The 19,736-nt window shown below is 47.0% G+C and overlaps 1 protein-coding gene across 1 annotated transcript in view; it reads right to left on the bottom strand.

The window, feature by feature from the left end:
* Nucleotides 1-19,736, bottom strand: part of LOC138265304 (cytochrome P450 2J4-like) — a 146,222-nt gene that overhangs the window by 63,066 nt on the left and 63,420 nt on the right. The window contains exons 5-7 of the mRNA XM_069212912.1: nucleotides 16,498-16,674; nucleotides 15,045-15,186; nucleotides 9,893-10,080 (exon numbers count right to left, since the gene is read on the bottom strand). Coding sequence (XP_069069013.1) covers nucleotides 9,893-10,080; nucleotides 15,045-15,186; nucleotides 16,498-16,674 — 507 coding nt within the window. The remainder of the gene's footprint in view (nucleotides 1-9,892; nucleotides 10,081-15,044; nucleotides 15,187-16,497; nucleotides 16,675-19,736) is intronic.

Below are 19,736 nucleotides of genomic sequence, written 5' to 3'. Positions count from 1 at the left end.
CATTGACGTAGGAGATGTACTGGTCCGCCAGGCACACCATCTTCACATTCATGGAGTGGAAACTCTTACGATTCTTGAACACCTGTTCATTTTGCAGGGGGGGGACAATTGCAATATGTGTCCCATCAATCGCCCCAATTATATTGTGGATATGTCCCATTGCATAAAACCCAGCCTTCACAGTGACCAAATCCTCCACCTCTGGGAAAGCAATGTGTTTTATCAGGACAGGCAAGACTCTTGCCAGCACTATTGAGAAAGTTGGCTGTGACATTTCTGCTGCCAAGCCCACTGTCACTTGGAAAGAACCAGTTGCCAGAAAATGGAGCACTGCTAGAACTTGGACAAGAGGGGGAATCCCAGTCGGATGACGGATAGCTGAGATCAGGTCTGGTTCCAACTGGGCACACAGCTGTGTGATTGTGTCCCTGTCCAGTCTATAGGTAAGTATAATGTGCCTGTCCTCCATTGTAGCCAAGTCCACCATGGGGGTATGTCTCCATCTCCTATTCATCTGCAGAGGTAGGTATTTAAGGGACACAAGAGTGAGTAGGCTGTCACATTTTGAACAACTATACCACAACAGCAGTCCACATCGTGCACTCTTGTTTTCGGACAGTGTAATTTAAAAGTATGTGCCTATATATCCTGTGATGCAGGAATAATCGATAGGCCTGTTCACCTCCCCTATCCCAGTACGGACTGCTGTATGGGCCTCCGGACCAACAGGTGAGTACACTGTGGGCACGATGCATGTGGCATGAATGCATGGATCTGTGTGTGAAGGCATTGTATAAGTGGGGTAGGCGGATGTCCTCTTGGCGGTGTACATGTTGTGCGCTGGGCTATGTGTGTGCCAATGGTGATGGAAATGGGTATGGTGGGCCATTTGTGTGACAGGCTGGACTGTTTGTCTAATGGTGTTCTCCTGTCTGTACTGCCTCTGCAGGTCAGTGCCCATCAAAAGAAGGGACTATGGCGTGCCATTTCCAAGGTGTTGAGGACCCTGGCGGTCTATGGCAGGCGGAGCACCCACTGTGAGAAACAGTGGGAGGACCTGAGACGCTGGGCACGGAAGACTGCGGAGACCCAGCTGGGGATGGCCTCCCAATGAGGAAGGGGTGCCCATCAGACCCTGACCCCCCTGATGGCCCGCATACTGGCGGTGGCCTACCCTGAGCTGGATGGGCGCATGAGGGAATCACAGCAGCCACAAGGGGGTGAGTACAGTGGCTTTCATTACAACTTATGGCTGGTGGGGTGGTATCTGGGTGGTGGTTGTGTGTCAGTGGGTGCCCCTAGGCCAGGTCAGACATAGCAGAGTAGGTCCTCTGGAGGCTAAGGGTTTGAATGGAAAATACTGCTTGCCTAGCCTATTAGTATTCACTTCTAGGCAGGGCTGCATGGGTCCCAGGTGTGCTGCAGTTGGCGGTGTGCGCCCCTCCTCATGCATTGGTGACTAGCCATGTAACTGGCAGTGCAATGCATAGTGCGTAGGCCTGTTCCCTGTGTGTGAGGGTGCTGTGTACGGCAACGGTGGTGTTGGTGCAGTCATTGACCCAGTGTATCCTTTTTCTCTCTCTCCCCCTTTCTTGTTTTGTCATCCTGTCCTTATGTGCAAAAGCATCATCTGGCGGAGAAACAGAGGCACCGGTGACCGAGGAAGCTGCATCCCACAGGATCCTGGGGGCAGACAGAGTCCACCGACGCAGAGAGAACCAGTGGTATGAAGGGTGAGGGAAGCACCACGGCGGAGACTGGAGGGGACAGCACAGACTCTGATACCTCCTGCGATGGGAGCTCCCTGGTGATGGCGGACACCTCTGTGACCACCCCAGCTGCAGGTACAGCCGCCACACCCCATACTAGGCACCGCCCTCCCAATAGCCCCTGAGCGAGTTGCCCGTGCCTGCTCATCCGGGCGGGTGGGCATCTCCTTTGCCCCAGGCACCTCAGGCCCTGCCCCAGTGAGCCCTGCAGCCCTGAGTGAGGAGGCTATTGACCTCCTGAGATCCATCTCTGTGGTGCAATCAACCATTGTGAATGCCATCTAGGGGCTGTCATCCCAGATGCAGCAATGCAATGCATTCCTGGAGGGCATTCACAGTGGATTGGCGGCCCAACAGAGATCGATTCAGGCTCTGGCCTCCTCTCTGATGGAAGCCATTGTCCCTGTTTCTACCGTCCCCCATCCAAATTCCACTTCCCAGTCCAATTCTCCTCAACCCCAACCCATCCCAAGCACACTGACAGACGAGCATGCACACAAGACAACACACTAGAGTGGCACAGGCGAACACAACCACCACACTTCATCCCACAGGCCCTCACAACATTCAGTTGCAGACACGACAACATCCACTACCTCCACTGTCTCCCCCTCCTCCTCCACCTCCCACACAGTTATGTCCACACTCATACCTGCATGCACTACATCAATATCCACTACTATCATTATCACCACACCAAGCAGAACACACACCTCACTGGCAGATACCTCCAGAACATCCATGCACGCGTCCCATGTGTCCTCTCCCACCATGTCTGTCACCCCTCCAAAGGACACAAACGCAAGCACTCAGACACCCAACAGCCATCCACCTCACAACAGCATACAGCCCATGAACCTGCACCCAAATCCAGCAGACATACACCTCCGACGACCACTCCCTCATCCTCCACTCCCATAACTCCTTGCTCCTCCCACCCCAAAGTCCCTAAAAAGCTTTTCCTTTCCCAGATTGACCTCTTCCCTATCCCTCTCCCCGTCCTACATGTATGGGCAGGGTACCAAGGATACAGCCCAGCAACTCAGCGAAACAGGCCACGGGGTCAGTGGTAGCACCACCTATTCATGGTGGTAAGGATACCAGAACAACAACACTGAAGGGGAAGGAGGCAGCACAACCTGGGATGAAAGGGAAGAATCCGGCACCAGCTGTGAGCAACAAGAAGAAGCCTGCACCAGCTGTGAAGAAGGGGAAGGAGCCTGCACCAGATTTGGACAAGGGGAAGGAGCCTGCACCAGCTGTGGACAAGGAGCCTGCACCAGCTATTAAGAAGGGGAAGGAGCCTGCGCAGGCTGTGAGGAAGGGGGAGGAGCCTGCACCACCAGGTAGAGAGGGGAAGAGCCCATCCACCCTGCCAGGAAGGGTACTGTTAAGTAAGCCTCAGCAAGGCCTACTAGTGCAAGGGGTTCACCTTTCTCTGCACAAAGTCCTCAGACCATGTAGGAAGAAGTTGGCACAGAAACACAAATAAAAGACAAAGTTTATTAACCTCATGAGGTGGTACTACAGTTCAAACAGCACCTTTCGGTAATGTTTGAAGAAGCACACTGAACTGAGAGAGCATGGTCCTTTTATACCCAAGCAGGGGCTAAAAGGAGGTGGTACAAATATAGAAGCAAGACTTGCATACATGTAAGGTCATGTGGAAATGCACAGTCGACAGGTAGGAGGAGCTGACAGTTTTCAAGGACTAACAGCTGCAGACCTTACTGAGCATGTGCGAAAGTGGGAGATGCTAAATATAACTTGTCACTAGGCAGATTTTCAAGAGGAGTTAACAGAAAGGTAGGACAGAGCACATGGTGAGCACATGGCAGCATGTGGCAAAGAAAATGGCTGCCATGAATACAAAATGGATTCCACGAAATGTTCACAATAGTTACTAAATACAAGATGTCTTCTGCTAATGCTTAATCTAATCGCTGCTAAACTACAACAGAACGGGATCCTCAACCCATGACCAGGAGGACAAGAGGCACTCTACGCCAGCGGAAGCTGTCAGACAAACACTGCCTCCACCAGCAGCTGTCACGGGGCCCCCACCACCAGCCATGGATGTGCTGTCATCACTGAGTGCAGGGGCTGCCCCGGGAGCCTCCCCCAACCACCACTAGAATGCAGCAATCAGTGAGTGCAGGGGCTGCCCAGGAGTCTCCCCAACCACCACCAGCATGCAGCCATCACTGTGTAAACACACAGCGAAAAGGGTAGTGGCGGTCAGAGTGCCGCACCTCCGTAACGTTACAGTTTGTATTAGGCAACAAAGTCAAAGAAGCGAGAAACTGGTGCCAAGTTGGTCGAGTGCCCCACTACCCGATGGGCACTGAAAGTTGTGTATGCAGATACACAATGAAAATTAGTCCAGAATGACCAGGCACTCAGAGAAGTATAGTCCGGTTATATCAATGGGAAAAAGTTTCCCTAGGTAATGTGGATCCAAAAGCGGAGAAAAAAACACTGATTCCAGGTTGGTGTTGGTCAAAATCTTTAATCCTTTAGACCGTGTTGGTCATAGATGAGTTTTTCATTTATGCAGAGAAACAGCCAACACGTGTTTCGTCACACAAATGACTTTTTCAAGGCTGGGCCAGTCCGGCCAGGGAGAGTACGAACGTGGTTGGTGTGTCGGTAGATTTGGAAGAAAAAGCTGGATCAGCTAAGTCGAGTGTGGTTTCTCCAGTTGTCGAAGAAGGGAGGCGAGGAAGCCCTGATAAGCCTCCAAAGATTCCCTTATAGATGATGCTCGGTTCGTCTGTTGTGTGAAATGAAGGGACGCTTCACTCGACTTAGCTGATCCCCCCTCCAGAACCAGTGGGGTATTCACCCACTTGAGAGACTGTGGCCTTGCACTCCCCAGGACAAAGATCAATGGGCATGTTGCCCCCTCCAGAACCAGTGGGGTATTCACACACTTGAGAGACTGTGGGCTTGCACTCCCCAGGACAAATTAAATGGGCATGTTGCCCCCTCCAGAAAAAGTGGGCAAGACACCCACTTGAGAGACTGTGGCCTTGCACTCCCCAGGATTAGGAGGAATGGGCATGTTGCTCCCTCCAGAACCAGTGGGCAAGACATCCACTTGAGAGACTGTGGCCTTGCACTCCCCAGGACAAAGACAACGGGCATGTTGCCCCCTCCAGAACCAGTGGGCAAGACACCCACTTGAGAGACTGTGACCTTGCACTCACCAGGACAAAGAGCAATGGGCATGTTGCCCCCACCAGAACCAGTAGGCAAGACATCCACTTGAGAGACTGTGGCCTTGCACTCCCCAGGACAAAGAGCAATGGGCATGTTGCCCCCTCCAGAACCTGTGGGCAAGCCACCCACTTGAGAGACTGTGGCCTTGCACTCCCCAGGACAAAGCAATGGGCATGTTGCCCCCACCAGAAACAGTGGGCAAGACACCCACTTGAGAGACTGTGGCCTTGCACTCCCCAGGACAAAGCAATGGGCATGTTGCCCCCTCCAGAACCAATGGATAGTTCCTGCATCTGGCTGAGGTGCCCCCCCCCGAGGTGCCTGCCTATTTGTAAACTGATGGCCCTGTAGTGTTCTATCCAGATGTGCTCAGGATTCGAGTTGAGACTTCGACTTTGCCCCATGGCCATGTGGGCCCTTTGAACTTAGGACTGGGCAGTGTCTCTTTTCTATAAAAGGGTACATATCTGTTTCATGGCCAAATCGGATTATTCATTTTGATGTTGAACTGATTACTATCACTTTCGTCAATTCATGTTTTCCTGGCATTATTCTGCCGATTTTTGGGGTCAAATTGTTTTTCTGGTGCAGCTGGTTGTGTGTATGGTGAGTGTGTGTCGGGTGTGTGTTGTGCATGTGTGTGTCACTCTCTTTCTCCTCCCATCCTCCCTTGTGTGGTAGGTAGCTGTTCTCACCGTCCTCGTCTTCGTTGGGGCTTGTGTTCCAGGTGGAGCATAATGTAGATCAACGAGAAAAATTGCAGTTCGGATTCCATGGCGGCGTGGTTCTTCTCTGTATCTCCAAAGGTGAGTCCTTTCACTTCTGTGCTCTGTTTCTGCCAGGCTTATGTTGGCGTTGGTACCGCCCCTGAAAAGGTGGCAGTTTGCAGGGTCTTCATATGGTAGGCAGAACTTTGACTTCCACCTGGCTGTTTGTGGCTACCGCCGTGATGGCTGTTCCTTCTGTCCTAGCGGTTGGTGTGGTACATTGGCGGTCTATCGGAGATATCACCGCTATGGTCATAATTTGGGAGTACTTACCACCAGCCTGTTGACGGTATTACTGTAGGAGGCTGGCCTGGTTTGTAGTGGGTACCTTGGGTACTTACACCTTATACCAGGTCCAGTTATCCCTTATTAGTGAAATGTAGTAGTGTTGTAGCAGCTTAGGCTGATAGAAGTAGCTATAGCAGAACAGCTTAGGCTGAACTAGGAGACATGCAAAGCTCCTACACAAGTGAAGACAATACTCAGTGTTACCGAGAATAGAGGTAGTTTATTTGGGTCACAAGGCCAAAAATATCTTAGAGGCAATACTCCTTCTGGAGGTAAGAATTATACACAATATATACACTAGACACCAAAATAAGGTAAGTAATTAGACATAGGATAGTGCAAACAATAGGAAATGCTATAGAATGCAATGGAAGAAAATAGGTCTAGGGGCAACACAAAGCATATACTAAGAAAGTGGAATGCGATCCATGAATTTCCCCCCCAAACAAGTGTAGTGTAAAGAGAATCGCTGGGAGAGTAAGAATACAGTAAAGGTAAATTAATTACCCCACGGCCCAGGAAAGTAGGAGTAAAGTACTGCAAGTTTCCTTAGGACACACTACAAGTCGTGATTAGAGTTATTGCAAGAACCAAGCAAGACTGCAAACAACAAAGGGTGGATTCCTGGACCTGAAGGACTGCAAAGGAAGGAGACCAAGTCGATAAGTCGTAAGAAGTTCCAGGAAGGACAGGAGCCCCTGCCAACCCAGAAGAGGGTGCAAATGAAGAGTCCCCGGTTGGACGAAGACTGCAGAAATGCACCCAAGGAAGATGTCAGTGGGTTCCTGCATGATGCAATGGAGGTCCCAGGAAGAGATGTTGGATGCAGGTGAGTTTTGGCACTGGATTTGTCCAATAAGCCTTGGTTCCGGCAAAGTCGTGTTTTGCGTCAAAATGGCACTGTCTGGACCCAGGAGGGACCTGGGGGCCTCAACTCTGTGTGAGGAAGAAGAGGGGGCTCATAGTACTTCAGAGAGCCTCAGTCGACCAGATAGCACCCACGGACATTGGGACAAAGGAGGTGCAAAATGCGGTTGGTGCAGCACTACACAGGAAGGTCCCACGCCGCCGGAGGTCAACTCAGCGAGTTGAGCATCGCAGTATAGAGTGCTGGGACCTGGGTCAGGCTGTGCATGAGGAATTTTGCAAATAGTGCACAGAGGCCTCAGGGGGTGAAGAAGACGCAGTGCACAGGGCTACTGTCATACTCGGGGAAGGCAAGCTCTTACCTCCTTCAAATTGGGATAGCAGGACCACAGAACAGTCTGTGTCGAAGGGGTTCACCACCTGTGTTCCAAGGAGCATACTCGTTGTCAGGAAAGGAGTCCAAGCGAACCGGTCGCTGACTTAGGAGGTGCCTGCATGAGCAGGGAAGTGATTCCGTCACTCCATAGGAGATTTCTTTGGTCCTTCCGGTGCAGGGTGAAGACAGGGAGTCCCCAGAGAGTGCCCACCATGGAAACTGTTGCAGTTGCTGCCTGGAGATGAAGTTGCAGAGGAAAAGTAGCCCTTCTGGATACTTTGTTGCTGTTACAGCGGTTCCAGGAGCAGTCTGCTGTCGATTTGAGGTCAGAGGATAAAGTAGTAGTTGCAGAGGGTTCCTGCTGGAAACTTGCAAGTAGAATCTGATGAGAAACTCACAGGAGAGACCCTAAATAGCCCTGAGAGGGGGATTGGCTACCTTATCAGGTATGGACCTATCAGGAGGGGTCTCTGACATCATCTGCTGGCACTGGCCACTCAGAGGCCTTCAGAGTGTCCCCACACCTTGGAAAACAAGATGGCTGAAGACTGGGACACACTGGAGGAGCTCTGGGCACCACCCCTGGGGTGGAGATGGACAGGGGAGTGGTCACTCCCCTTTCCTTTGTCCAGTTTGGTGCCCTAGCAAAGACTGTGGGTCCCTGAACTGGTGTAGACTGATTCATGCAGGAAGGGCACCATCTGTGTCCTTCAAAGCATTTCTAGAGGCTTGGGGAGGCTACCCCTCCCCAGCCTGTTACACCTCTTTCCAAAGGGAAAGGGTGTAACACCCTCCTTCCAAAGGAAATGCTTTGTTCTGCCTTCCTGGGACTGAGCTGCTCAGACTCCAGCAGGGCAGAACCCTGTCTGTGAGGTGGCAGCAGCTGTAGCTGCATTGCAAGCGTCAGAGAGCTGGTTTGGCAGTACTGGGGGTCAATGGTCGAGCCCCCATAATGCATGAAATAGGCTCCTCAATACCATAATTGGAAAGAGGGGACAATTCCATGATCTTAGACACCTTACATGGCCGTATTCAGAGTTACCATTGTGAAGCTACATATAGGTATTGACCTATATGTAGTGCACGCATGTAATGGCGTCCCAGCACTCACAAAGTCCCGGGAAATGGCCCTGAACTATGTGGGGGCACCTTTGCTAGTGCACAGGAGCCCTCACACTTAGTAACTTTGCACCTAACCTTCAGTAAATGAAGGTAAGACAGATAGGTGACTTATAAGTTACTCAAGTGCAGTGAAAATGGCTGTGAAATAGTGTGTGCACAAACAGTGTTTCCGCCAGCTGGCCCAGCAGAATACTGGGCCTGGACATTGCCGATGGCTCCATATGCAGCCGTTGTCAATGTAGCAGTGCAGCGGGTGCAGCAGCGCGACGGGGCTGTGCACAGGGGCCCCTGCACTGCCCATGCCAAGTGCATGGGCGGTGCAGGAGCCCACAGGGGGGCCCTGGGCCCCCCATTCCTCCTGCTTTTTCCTGGCAGGTGAAACCTCCAGGGAAAGGCTGGTGGACACAGGTTCTTTATCCGGCAGCCCTGTCGGATAAGAAACTCCGCCATCGTCAGGCTGCCTGGCGGCAGTAGCGGAGTTCCACCTGTGGCGGTCATTCCATGAACATATTATTGCGGTCTGGGCTGTCATGCTGGTGGCGGTAATTTGCACCACCGCCGGCATGGCGGTCCGGACCGCCTATGTTCATAATGACCGCCTTAGTCTGCATGAAAAAAAGAGACATTTTGGGTTAATAAATTACCATCTGTAGAAAGAGGTTAGAATAATGATGTTGGCTCTTTTCATAATTGTCAAGCTTATTACAAGAAGATGGCAACATTAAATTCTGCTCAAAACTAATTTTGATAACAATGAGCTGTTGATTGAGATCCTTGTCTAGGTTTGGCAAAAAAGTGGGCATTTTGCATTATAAGACTGAATAGCATCATGGCAACTCAACATTCCGTTGCCCTCCAGAGTTAAAGAGAGAATCAAATCCATAGGAAGCTCATAATATATTTAAAATGTGTAACCAATATTAATATTTTAGGGCCTGAACCAATGATTTACAGAGAATGGAACAATAGCACAGCCTCAAGGAAAATAACTGTTGACCCTTATATTGAGTGTTTTGGAGACCCATTGAGAGGAAGGTATATTTTCAAACAAAACTTGGAATGGGGTCTTTGAGTACTTCTTATTTCGTGAGTAACTGTAATTCTAACAGTTGAGTACCATGAGTACCGTGAGCAATTCTACCCGCTAGCTAATTATAGAGAACAGTTTAGAAAAAAGAAATGTAGTTATTTTAAATGTATACGGACATTTTCATGGCCTTCTATTTGCACTGCTGTTCTGTATTTTTTTTTCTTGTACCGCTGTGCCCACTGTTTAAAAATTCCTCTGTTCACCATCATCCTCCTTCAAATCGCATTTTTCTCTGCTCAGCTTCATCCTTGCTTCATTCTGTACACTTTGGAGAAGTACTATGTTTTTTTGCCATCACCAACAACTCTAATACCATCTCAGATACAATTTTGAACTGGAAAATTAACTTCTCTGCTTCAAACTTTATCCCTCAATGCTGGTCCATACATACCTTCTCAATGTTGAAGCCTTGCAATGACGTGTCGTTCACAGTCTGCCTAATTATTCCAATGGGTGCAATGCTGCTTATGCGTAGTACCTCATGGATTACAGCATTAGTGTATGGAACCCTTTTTCGGTCCTCATACTGGATGACCTGAGATTCGCCAAAGGTCGCAGACAACTCCTTCTTAACTTTCTCTGAGAGAGATATTAACAGAGGTTAGATAAATGTTCCTACTCTAATCCACAAATTCCTGTAATTAGGACGGGCGTGCCAACTAAATCTCAATTCAAGTTCTCCCAATCCCTCATTCATTATAGCTCTGTTAAATTTAACCCAGTCAACCTCACTTACACCTTCTAAAGCCTTAAGAAATAAATAATGTCCTTAATCCAAAATAAGAGTGTTGGCTCTTTTTGGTCATCAGTTTAATAGTGTCATTGTTTATTTTTGTCACTTTCATTTATTGAAGAAAACTGACCAATTGATAGTGGTTAAAAATGAAAATGTCTATGATTTCTAAAGCCAGTATTATCACACCTATTGGGTCGTGTTCATTAACTTTGGTTTGAATGGTCCCTCTCCCAGTGTTAAAGGACATGGATCAAAATGTTCCTATATGGAAAAAAGCATGCAGTACTTCCAAAGCAGAATGACTATCAAATGGCAAGTGTTGTTTAGTGTTTCCTCTACTGAATCCTATATGCACTATTATGATGGGTGCTGAAGTATTCATTATGCAATCAGTTGCTTTTGTTCTTAGGGTTTCTTGGAGGTTATCTGGAGCCTTTGGGCTGGGAAAATCAATGCTAACTGGGACTAACACAGAAATCAATTGTGCTGGTAGCTGCATAGATGTTGCATCTTTTTACAAAACATGTGGTTATATGTGTCTTAAAGAGATGTCCAGGAGTGGTGATGTACTACTAGAGACCTAAGGGACCATTTTGATTTCAACAGCTTTATTACATGAAGTATTGTAGTTAGACATCCATTCATAATATTTTTTCCAGTGCACAAATGATCTAGTAATGAAAGGCCACCACAGGGATTTTATTTCTCTTAAATGCATAGCTCTTTCCAAAACTGATATCATCTACAGATTTATGTGCATGAAACAGAGTTTTATATATATTATTAGAGTAATAGTTCAATGATGTAGTTGCTTTAACCAGTAGATTTAAACCACATTTAACGCCAACTAACACAAGGATGGATGAGTGAGACGTGTTATGGAACACATCTGTTGCTACCACATCCTTTGATTCAACATATTGGTATTGTTTACTTCTCAAAAGACGTTTTGCCTAGTGTAAATGTAGTATCCTTTGTATGGTAGGTTCAGTTCCAATGACTGTTGGAGGCTGACCTAGTTTGTAGTGGATGCCAAAGGTACTTACACCTTACACCAGGTCCAGTTATCCCTTATTAGAGAAATGTAGTCATTGTCTAGAAGCCAGGATCTCCAGGGGTAGTGTGGATGAGCAGCCAAGGCCTAACTAGGAGACATAGAAAGCTCACACACATAAAAGAAAATACTCAGTGTTACAAAAATAAAGGTACTTTGCCAAATGCCAAAAATACCACAGAGACTTTACTCCCGTAGGAGGCAAGTAATACCTAAATTATATACACTAGTATGCAGAAATAGCTGTAAAAACAGTTAGAAAACAGTGCAATTAGTTAACATCACAATATTTGGAATTGGGCCTAGGGGGAACACAAACCATATCCTACGAAATTGGAATGCGAAAGTCGGTTTCCCACCTAGGCAAGTGTAGTGTGTAGAGGGGCACTGGGAGTGTTAGAAAACACCAAAGGTAAGTAATTCAACCCATCCCAGATCCCAGTAAAGCAGGAGTAAATCACAGTAACTTTCCTAGAACACACAAGAACATGAGAAAGAAGGTTATGTATGAACCAGAAGAGACTGAAAGACACCAGCAATGGATTCCTGGACCTGGAGACCTGTGGAAGGAGGGAACCAAGTCCAAGAAGCACTGAAGAGTCCGGGGAGAACAAGAGCCCCTGCTAACCCGGATGAAGCTGCAAAAGAAGAACCACCGGTGAAGAACAACAGTCAGTACTGAACCCAAGAAGATGGATGCAGGTTCCTGGTTGGTGCAGATGCTGTCCCACGCCGGAGGGATGATTGCAGTCTGGTTTGCGTCACTGGATTCCGCAAACATGGATTCTTAGCACACGCAAAGCACGTGGTTAACGGAAAATGGTGCTGCCCGGGACCAGGTGGACTCTACCCGGAAGGGGGAGGGGGGGGGGAGTCAGAGGATGCTCTCAGCAACTCAGATAGCCCTCATAAAACCAGGCAGCGCACACAGGAGTCTACAGCATGGGGACAAAGAAGGTGCAAAAGGAGGCCCTCACAGCACTACAGAAAGGGATCCCACGCCAACGGAGAATCACTGAGAAAGCTGTGCGTCGCAGGAAGGAGTGCTGGGGGCTGGGGCTGCATGGTGCATGAAGAACTTTATGGAAGGAGCCAACAAGCTTTGGCAACTGGACAACATGAAGTGCACGGGGCTACTGTCTTGTGTGGGGAGGCAAGCTCTTACCTCCACCAAAGTTGGACAGTTGGTCGTCAGGACCATCAGGACCTCTTACAGTCCACCACCCGTGTTGCTGGATCCATGCACTTCATCAGGAGAGGGGACCCCCACCATCGGTCGTCGCTGCAGAGGGGCACCTACTGAAGCAGGGAAGTGACTCCTTCACTTGAAGGGGGATTCCTTTGTTCTTCTGGTGCAGACTGAAAACAGGCAATCCTCAGAGGATGCACAACCTGGAAACAGTTGCAGTTGCTGGAAGGAGCTGAAGATACAATGTTTTAGTAAGTGTCTTTGCTTCTTTATTGCAGTTTGTAGAGTTCCTGGAGGGTCCCTGGACCCTCCAGGAACAGATTATTCGGTAAGAAGGTGAAGTAAAGGATGCAGAGGATTCCTGCTGGAGTCTTGCAATCCGAATCTTAAGAACCATCCAATAGAGAGACCCTAAATAGCCCTAAAAGGGACTGGTCAGCGTCACAGGTAAGCACCTATCAGGGGAGCGCTCCGACATCACCTGCTGGCACTGGCCACTAAGATGCTCCAAGATGGCAAAACCCAGGGACCCTCTGGAGGAGCCCTGAGCACCACCCCTGGGGTGGTGATGGACAGGGGAGTGGTCACTCCCCTTTCTTTTGTACAGTTTCGGGCCAGAGCAGGGAATGGGAGTCTCTGAACTGTGTAGACTGGATTATGCAAGGAGGGCACCAAATGTGCCCTGAAAAGCATTTCCAGTGGGCTGCGGAGGCTACCCCTCCGAAGCCTGTGACACCTATTTCCAAAGGGAGAAGGTGTAGCACCCCTCTCCCAAAGGAAATCCTTTGTTCTGCCTTCCTGGGCTCGAGCTGCTTGAGCAACAGGAGGGCAGAAACCTGTCAGAGGTTGAAGCAACTGGGCCTGCCTGGAAAACCTCAGAAGGCTGTAATGGGAGCTCTGGTGCTCCTCTAAGGAGCCCCCAGAGTGCATGGAATCATTCAACCAATGCTTGCAAAAGCCTTGGGGTATGATTCCAACATGTTTGATACCAAACATGGCCATATTCAGAGTTACAATTGTGAAGCTGGACATAAGTAGTGACCTATGTCCACTGCATGCGTAAAATGGAATCCCCACACTCACGAGGTCTGGGAAAATGGTCCTGGATGTCATGGGGGCACCTCTGCTGGGGCAGGGGTGCCCTCACAAACAGGTACTCTGCACTTTGTCTTCAGGGCTAAAAGGCCTGCAATAGGGGTGGCTTATAATTGACCTGGTGCAGTGTAAATGGCAGTTAAAGGGTGCATGCACCTTTTCACACAGGCTGCAATGGCAGTCCTGTAGAAGCCTTTGCATAGGGTCCCTATGGGTGGCAAAAGAAATGCTGCAGTCCATAGGGATCCCCTGGAACCCCAATGCCCTGGGTACCTAGGTACCATATACTAGGGACTTATAAGGGGAAACCAGTATGCCACTTATGAGTGGAATACTGTGTTAACAGTATCCAACAACCAAATTTAGAGGATTTAGAGAGCATAACTACTGGGGTCTTGGTTAGCGGGATCCCAGTCAAACACACTAACAACTGGCCAAACGTAGGGGTAACCATGGTAGAAAGAGGCTACCTTCCTACAATTATCGCATGCAATAAATGCTTCGATGTGTTGAACAGTCAGTGCACTGCTTTATATGTTTGAGAATTTTGTGATATTTCACTTGTTTTCTTACTTTCAGACTTTTCACTGCTTAAATAGTGAATATTGCTCCTCAAAATCAATAATCACAAGAATATATTTAAGTAGTGGCAATTAGTAGGTGGATTGAGGATATGAAATGAAACTAAATCGGGTATGTATAAAATGGCGAGGGGCTGGTGGAAAGTCATTGTAAAAAAGATTATGGGGTTTACCAGATACTTACTTTCAGTTCCTGAAATAGCGGTGAAAGTGTGTAGCAGCAATTGTAGGCTTTAAGAGTAGCTAGAGCTGACTTATTGACTTTGGCAGCAGCTGACAACAAAAATCCTTTGGACCCATCACATAATCTGACAAAAACTGAAAGGTTTTTGAGGAACTTCAAAATATACAAAACTCCACAAATTCATGGTTTCAGGATACTCGCTAAGGTAATGGTTTTATGAAACTTACACTATTTGTATTTTTTTACTAATGTTAATTTTTATGGCTTCTACAGTGTCAAAGGATGCTTCACATCCCATCCTTCCGTGCCAGCATCATCAAAGGTAATGTTATATCACATGCAGTAAACAGAGACTGTACCAAGGTTGGATGATATTGCTTCTGCAACCCCTGGCATTTGGGGAATCTACATCACTGATTGTTTCAGTAAACATGCCCATAATAATCTATCAAAGGGCTATCTGTGAACGGCGCTTGTTTTGAACAGCTGTGACACTTGAGACATGCAATCTGAACTCAACCCTTGCGTCAGAATAGTCAATGAAACATTCATCTCTTTTTTGATCTTCATGCACTCTAAATAAACATATTTATTTAGATTTGCTAATCTACTTGTTATGCATATGCCTTGGTCTTCTAAATTAACAGTACACAAAGTATAACAAAATACTTCTCTAGTACTCATTGCATTCATCCTACACTCACCTTGGATTTCTGGCTGAGTTACCAGGTAGAGCAGTGCCCAGCGTAAAGCGGTGCTGGTGGTCTCCATCCCAGCTGCAAAAAAATCAGATGCAAGGCTAATCATGTTAGCCTCATCAAATGTAGAAGTGCTATCTGGAGGGTCCTGAATTGGAAGAAAACATTCACATTCAGCAGATTGGAAATTTTAAATGAAGAAAGTTTATGGTGAAGATACTCAGCCCAGGGGACTGATGAATGACATAGAAGACTTTTGCCTTCTTCAAGAAATTACATTGATGAAAATGAAATTGTAGAACCAAACTCTAAAGAACACCTTCTAATAACTATAAATGAATTTCAAGCTTTAATTGCAAAGCACGGGTAGATAACATTAGATGTTGAAGATTGGGGTAAGGTTATATTCTGAACTCTTAGATGAGCCAGTAATGAATGTGAACTACCCCTCTCTTAAGGGATGTGGTAGGGAAGAAGGTATTCAGCAACAACATGTGTAGAATTGTGTTTGTTCTACAATGTGCTAAATGTGTCGCCCTTGAACCGCATTAAAAATCTACACCAATGTCTGTGCCATAACTATGTAGGTGTTGATGGTTTGTTGAGGCTGTGTTTGTAGATCGATTCTCAAAGAACTGCAGCAAGGACCTGACTTGGCTAAGCTTACTGAGGTTTGTGGCCAGGTTTCTTCTTACAGAGAAATTGGAGTTTTCATTAAGCTGATGAGATGCCGATTGAAGGCTTCATTGAAAAGGCAAGGTATTTGAAGGTTGGGTTAACTTGCTAATTAGAGACTGAGGTACTTCCAGAGTTGTGAACCCAGAGCTCTAAAGCTTTTGCCGCAGCATTTTGTACATTGAAATGAGGTCCTTCATTATGAGATCCGGCTGATAGAGATCACTGCACAAAACCCTAATTCTGCAGAGATGGAGTAAAAAGTGATATGGACTTTACTCCACCTGATAATAACTGGGTGAAATAAAGTTTGCATCCGCTGGTGAAATTCAGCAGGTAAAACCTATCAGGATTTCAAAGGGGCAAACAATACAAAGTACTGGACATGCAGACTGTTGTGGAGTAACCACCAAAATTATATTAGCTTCCAGATCAGAGGTTGTGATCAGTGCAATGAGTTGACAGATTCTATGGATAATAATGGTCAATGATTCACTCGACACAGAGTCTAGCTATTGTTTTTGTAATATGAGGAGCTTCTGTATTTCGTTATTAATTGCTCTGGCATTTATTATATTTAAATCATTGAAATACGAAGATGAAAAAGTCAAGTGTGTGATAAGATCCCAGAATGTATCCTAGAGATTCCCCAGTCACATGACAACAGTCCTAAACATCCTCGCTGTGTCTTGGTTTATCTTATGGCCACTTGTGTTTCTTACATGCTAGATCAATTTATTGGAAGCAGAACAGAGCAACCAATGTGGCAGCAGCAAATACTCACTTGTGATAATTTATTTAGGTAGAAACCAATCATGTCTTGGGGCTCTTGAGAAAATCCATTCTCTTTGTGACTTTTGATTTCCTTCTTCACAAATTTCACCACATAGGCATTGCTTTCAAACAAATCATTATGAGGTCCTGGAAGATGTCGCATGAGCCAAGGGAAAACATCAAAAAGCTGGAGGGAAAGGCATTGGAATTTATTAGAGTGTCCTTTTTTGTAAATACCTTCAACAAATCATAGTCAATGGGGACAGATTAACTTCTTTCTGAGTATGTTTCTCTCTCTAAAATTGCTGTATTCCAGATAGTTGATAGACATTCATTCAGAGTTGTTCTCTTATTTATGTGAGTATGTATGTGTGTCTATGATACTCTAAAATTAGCAAATGTATTATCAAAAAATAGAGCATAAGAGATCTGTGTAGTGTTGTGAACTGTACAATATAAGTGACACAATGCAGGGATTAGGAAAGTGACTTGGGTCAATATCTATGAAACTTCCAATTTCCATTTTCTAAATAGTGAATCCTTAGAAATTGCTATTTAGGAAATTCAAATTGGGATGCACTAAATTTGTGATTTCCTAACATCAATTCCTATGGATTCACAATCACTATTAGGAAATCTCAATTTTGAAAATCATTCCTAAGTATGGACCTCAGGCCCGCCTTTAATCTAAGGGTTAAAAAAGTGGTGCTCTTGTAAAGCGCTGCTATGCCCCCTGGTGAGTGTGAGCTTCAAGGCACTGAGAAAAGTGCATTTCGGATGCCTTTTTGGAATTTGCACATGGTTGCCAATGAACTTTATTCAATGGTAATAGTATTTCCTAAATATCCATTTGCATTTAGGAAAAAAAAAAAACACATGCTCAGCAGACACACTGGCTACAGGCAAGCCTGATTGCCAGTCTGCTGAGCTGTGGCCATTGGCGCATCTTCTCACACAAATACACCAATGGGCTTTGATCCACGTAGAACTCTTTTGGGTCATCTATATACTCCTGGAACATCCTCTGAATGGTCATTGATGCTACCACTTGCTCAACCTCTTTTGCCCTTTGCATTTGTACTGGACTTGAGACCTGCCACTTGAAACCAAGCTAATGCAGAGGTTGGGTCCGATTATTCTGTTGCTGTTACCGGTCTTCTTGTTGCTGGTGTTGGCTGCTCTGAGGCAAGGCTAACCTTTCTCGAAGTTGAAGGCGGCACCCCAGGACTGCAGATTTGGACTCTAATTTCCAGGCGTTCTTCTTTCAGATCTGACTTGCTAAACAATCCACCTCTTGCATTTTGAAACATCCCCTTCAGAAAAAGGAATGAAAGTGCGCAGAATTTATTAGTACCATGGATCAAGTGGCACAGATGTACTCCTTGTATTCATATTTAGGATTTATAACGAGCATTAAGCCTATAGGCGTCAAAGTGCTGCCAATGGAAAGAAGGTGCCAAAAGAGGGAGCAATTAAGGAAAGGAAAAAAGCCAGGTCTTCAGTTGCTCATGAAATGCCATATGGGAATCTAAGTTGGCTATGTAGAGTGGCAACGAGGTCCATAGTTTAGCAGCTGTTACCAAGAAGGTGCATCCACCCCATTTAGTCTTCCGGAACCTAGGGATGATCACCTTCCTCTGAGAAGAGGATCTCAGTTTTCTTTTAGGAGACTACCACTGAAATGCTGACTTGCAGGGTAGGAACCCTAATGTTGCTGAGCCTTATGCACCATACAAAGGAGTTGAAGGTCACGGCTTCGTAACCGGTAACCAATGAAGGGAGCACAGGCATTCTCTCACTGACTGACGTTTAGGTATATTCAGTACCAAACAGGCAGTCGTGTTCTGAATCATCAAGAGTTTCCTGAGAAAGCATTTATTGATAGTTAGATATGATGCATTGCCGTAGTCGAGATGTGATCAAAGCAACAACTACTGCCAGTTCCAATAGGATGAGGGGAAATAATGTTTTCAGGATCTTAATAATGTAAAAATAATAACTGGAAGACTTATTAGCCTGTGTATCAAAAGTGAATGTGTTGCGAAGATAACTCCTACACTTTTTGCAGCTACAATTGACCCCCACACCTATGACCACACTCCGTGCTATGCCCAAAGACCACCACATTTAATTTCAGACTGTTCTCCTTCATCCAGATACCAATGTCCAACATGCAGTGTTTAAACTTCTGATGGATACAACTACCTGTGGATTCCTCACCTATTGGATACCCCCATTGCGCCAGCACTCGACAGAAATCTTCTTCCTAGCTTCTGCACGTCGGCGAGGACGTCACAGTTGCCCCCGCGACGCCGTCTGACGTCATACAGGCAATAAGAGGTCCTCGCCGACGTGCCAACGTCAGTTCCCTTTTTTCCGTGCCATTCGAAGCGGTTATCTTCGAGGGAGCTACTGTTACTGTTCGACAGTTACAGTGTGTTTTTTGGATGTATTTTTTCTTTGAGATTACAATGTCGCAAAGAAAGTCAGGATTCAAGCCCTGCCGTGAGTGTGGGGGCAAAATGTCGGCAACGGACCCACATTCTGACTGCTTGTGGTGTCTTAGTTCCGATCATGATTTTGTCAAGTGCGATTCTTGTCAGCATATGAATCCTAAGGCCCTGAAAGAGCACGAGGCCAAGCTTTTTCTGGCGAAGTCGAAAAAGAAGGAAAAAAGGCGTCATCGAAAATCCTCGTCACAGAAGTCTCATCGGCGTCATCAGGTCTCCCAGCGTCGTCGAGAATCACGGCGCCGGTCGAGTAGGGAGAGGTCTCGGTCGAGGTCACCATCAACTCGACGTCGGAAGACTTGGGAAGTCAGTCCCACTGTCACTCCCCAGCCGTCGACGCCGTTGCCTTTTCCAGCTTCACCGACTTCGCCCGTGTCGTCGGGCCAACCACCTTCAGTGTTTGAGGTTCCGCAGCCTCAGATGTTTTCTCCGTCTTTGCAGACGTCGAGACCGGCGTCGGTGTCGCCTTCGAACCAGGCACCCCAGTACCCGTCTTTCCCAGCCCCTGGAGCTGATAGTACCGCATTTTTAAATGCAATGTTTTCCATCTTCCAACAGATGGCTCCAGGTGGTGGACCGGCTGGTCCTTCGGGACCTTTGGCCTTCAACATGGGTGCTCCGGCTCCGCTTCGACCAGAACCCTTTATGCCTTTTCTCCCCCTGGGGAACGTGGGCTCGGTGCCGGTATCGGCTCCGGTGACTCCTGAGACTTCGGCTCCGACAGCTTCGGCTCCGGCGG

This window comes from Pleurodeles waltl, chromosome 11, assembly GCF_031143425.1.
Source record: "Pleurodeles waltl isolate 20211129_DDA chromosome 11, aPleWal1.hap1.20221129, whole genome shotgun sequence".
Taxonomy (NCBI): domain Eukaryota; kingdom Metazoa; phylum Chordata; class Amphibia; order Caudata; family Salamandridae; genus Pleurodeles; species Pleurodeles waltl.
The sequence above is the reverse complement of the archived record's forward strand: the minus strand, read 5'-3'. Positions and strand labels throughout refer to the sequence as shown.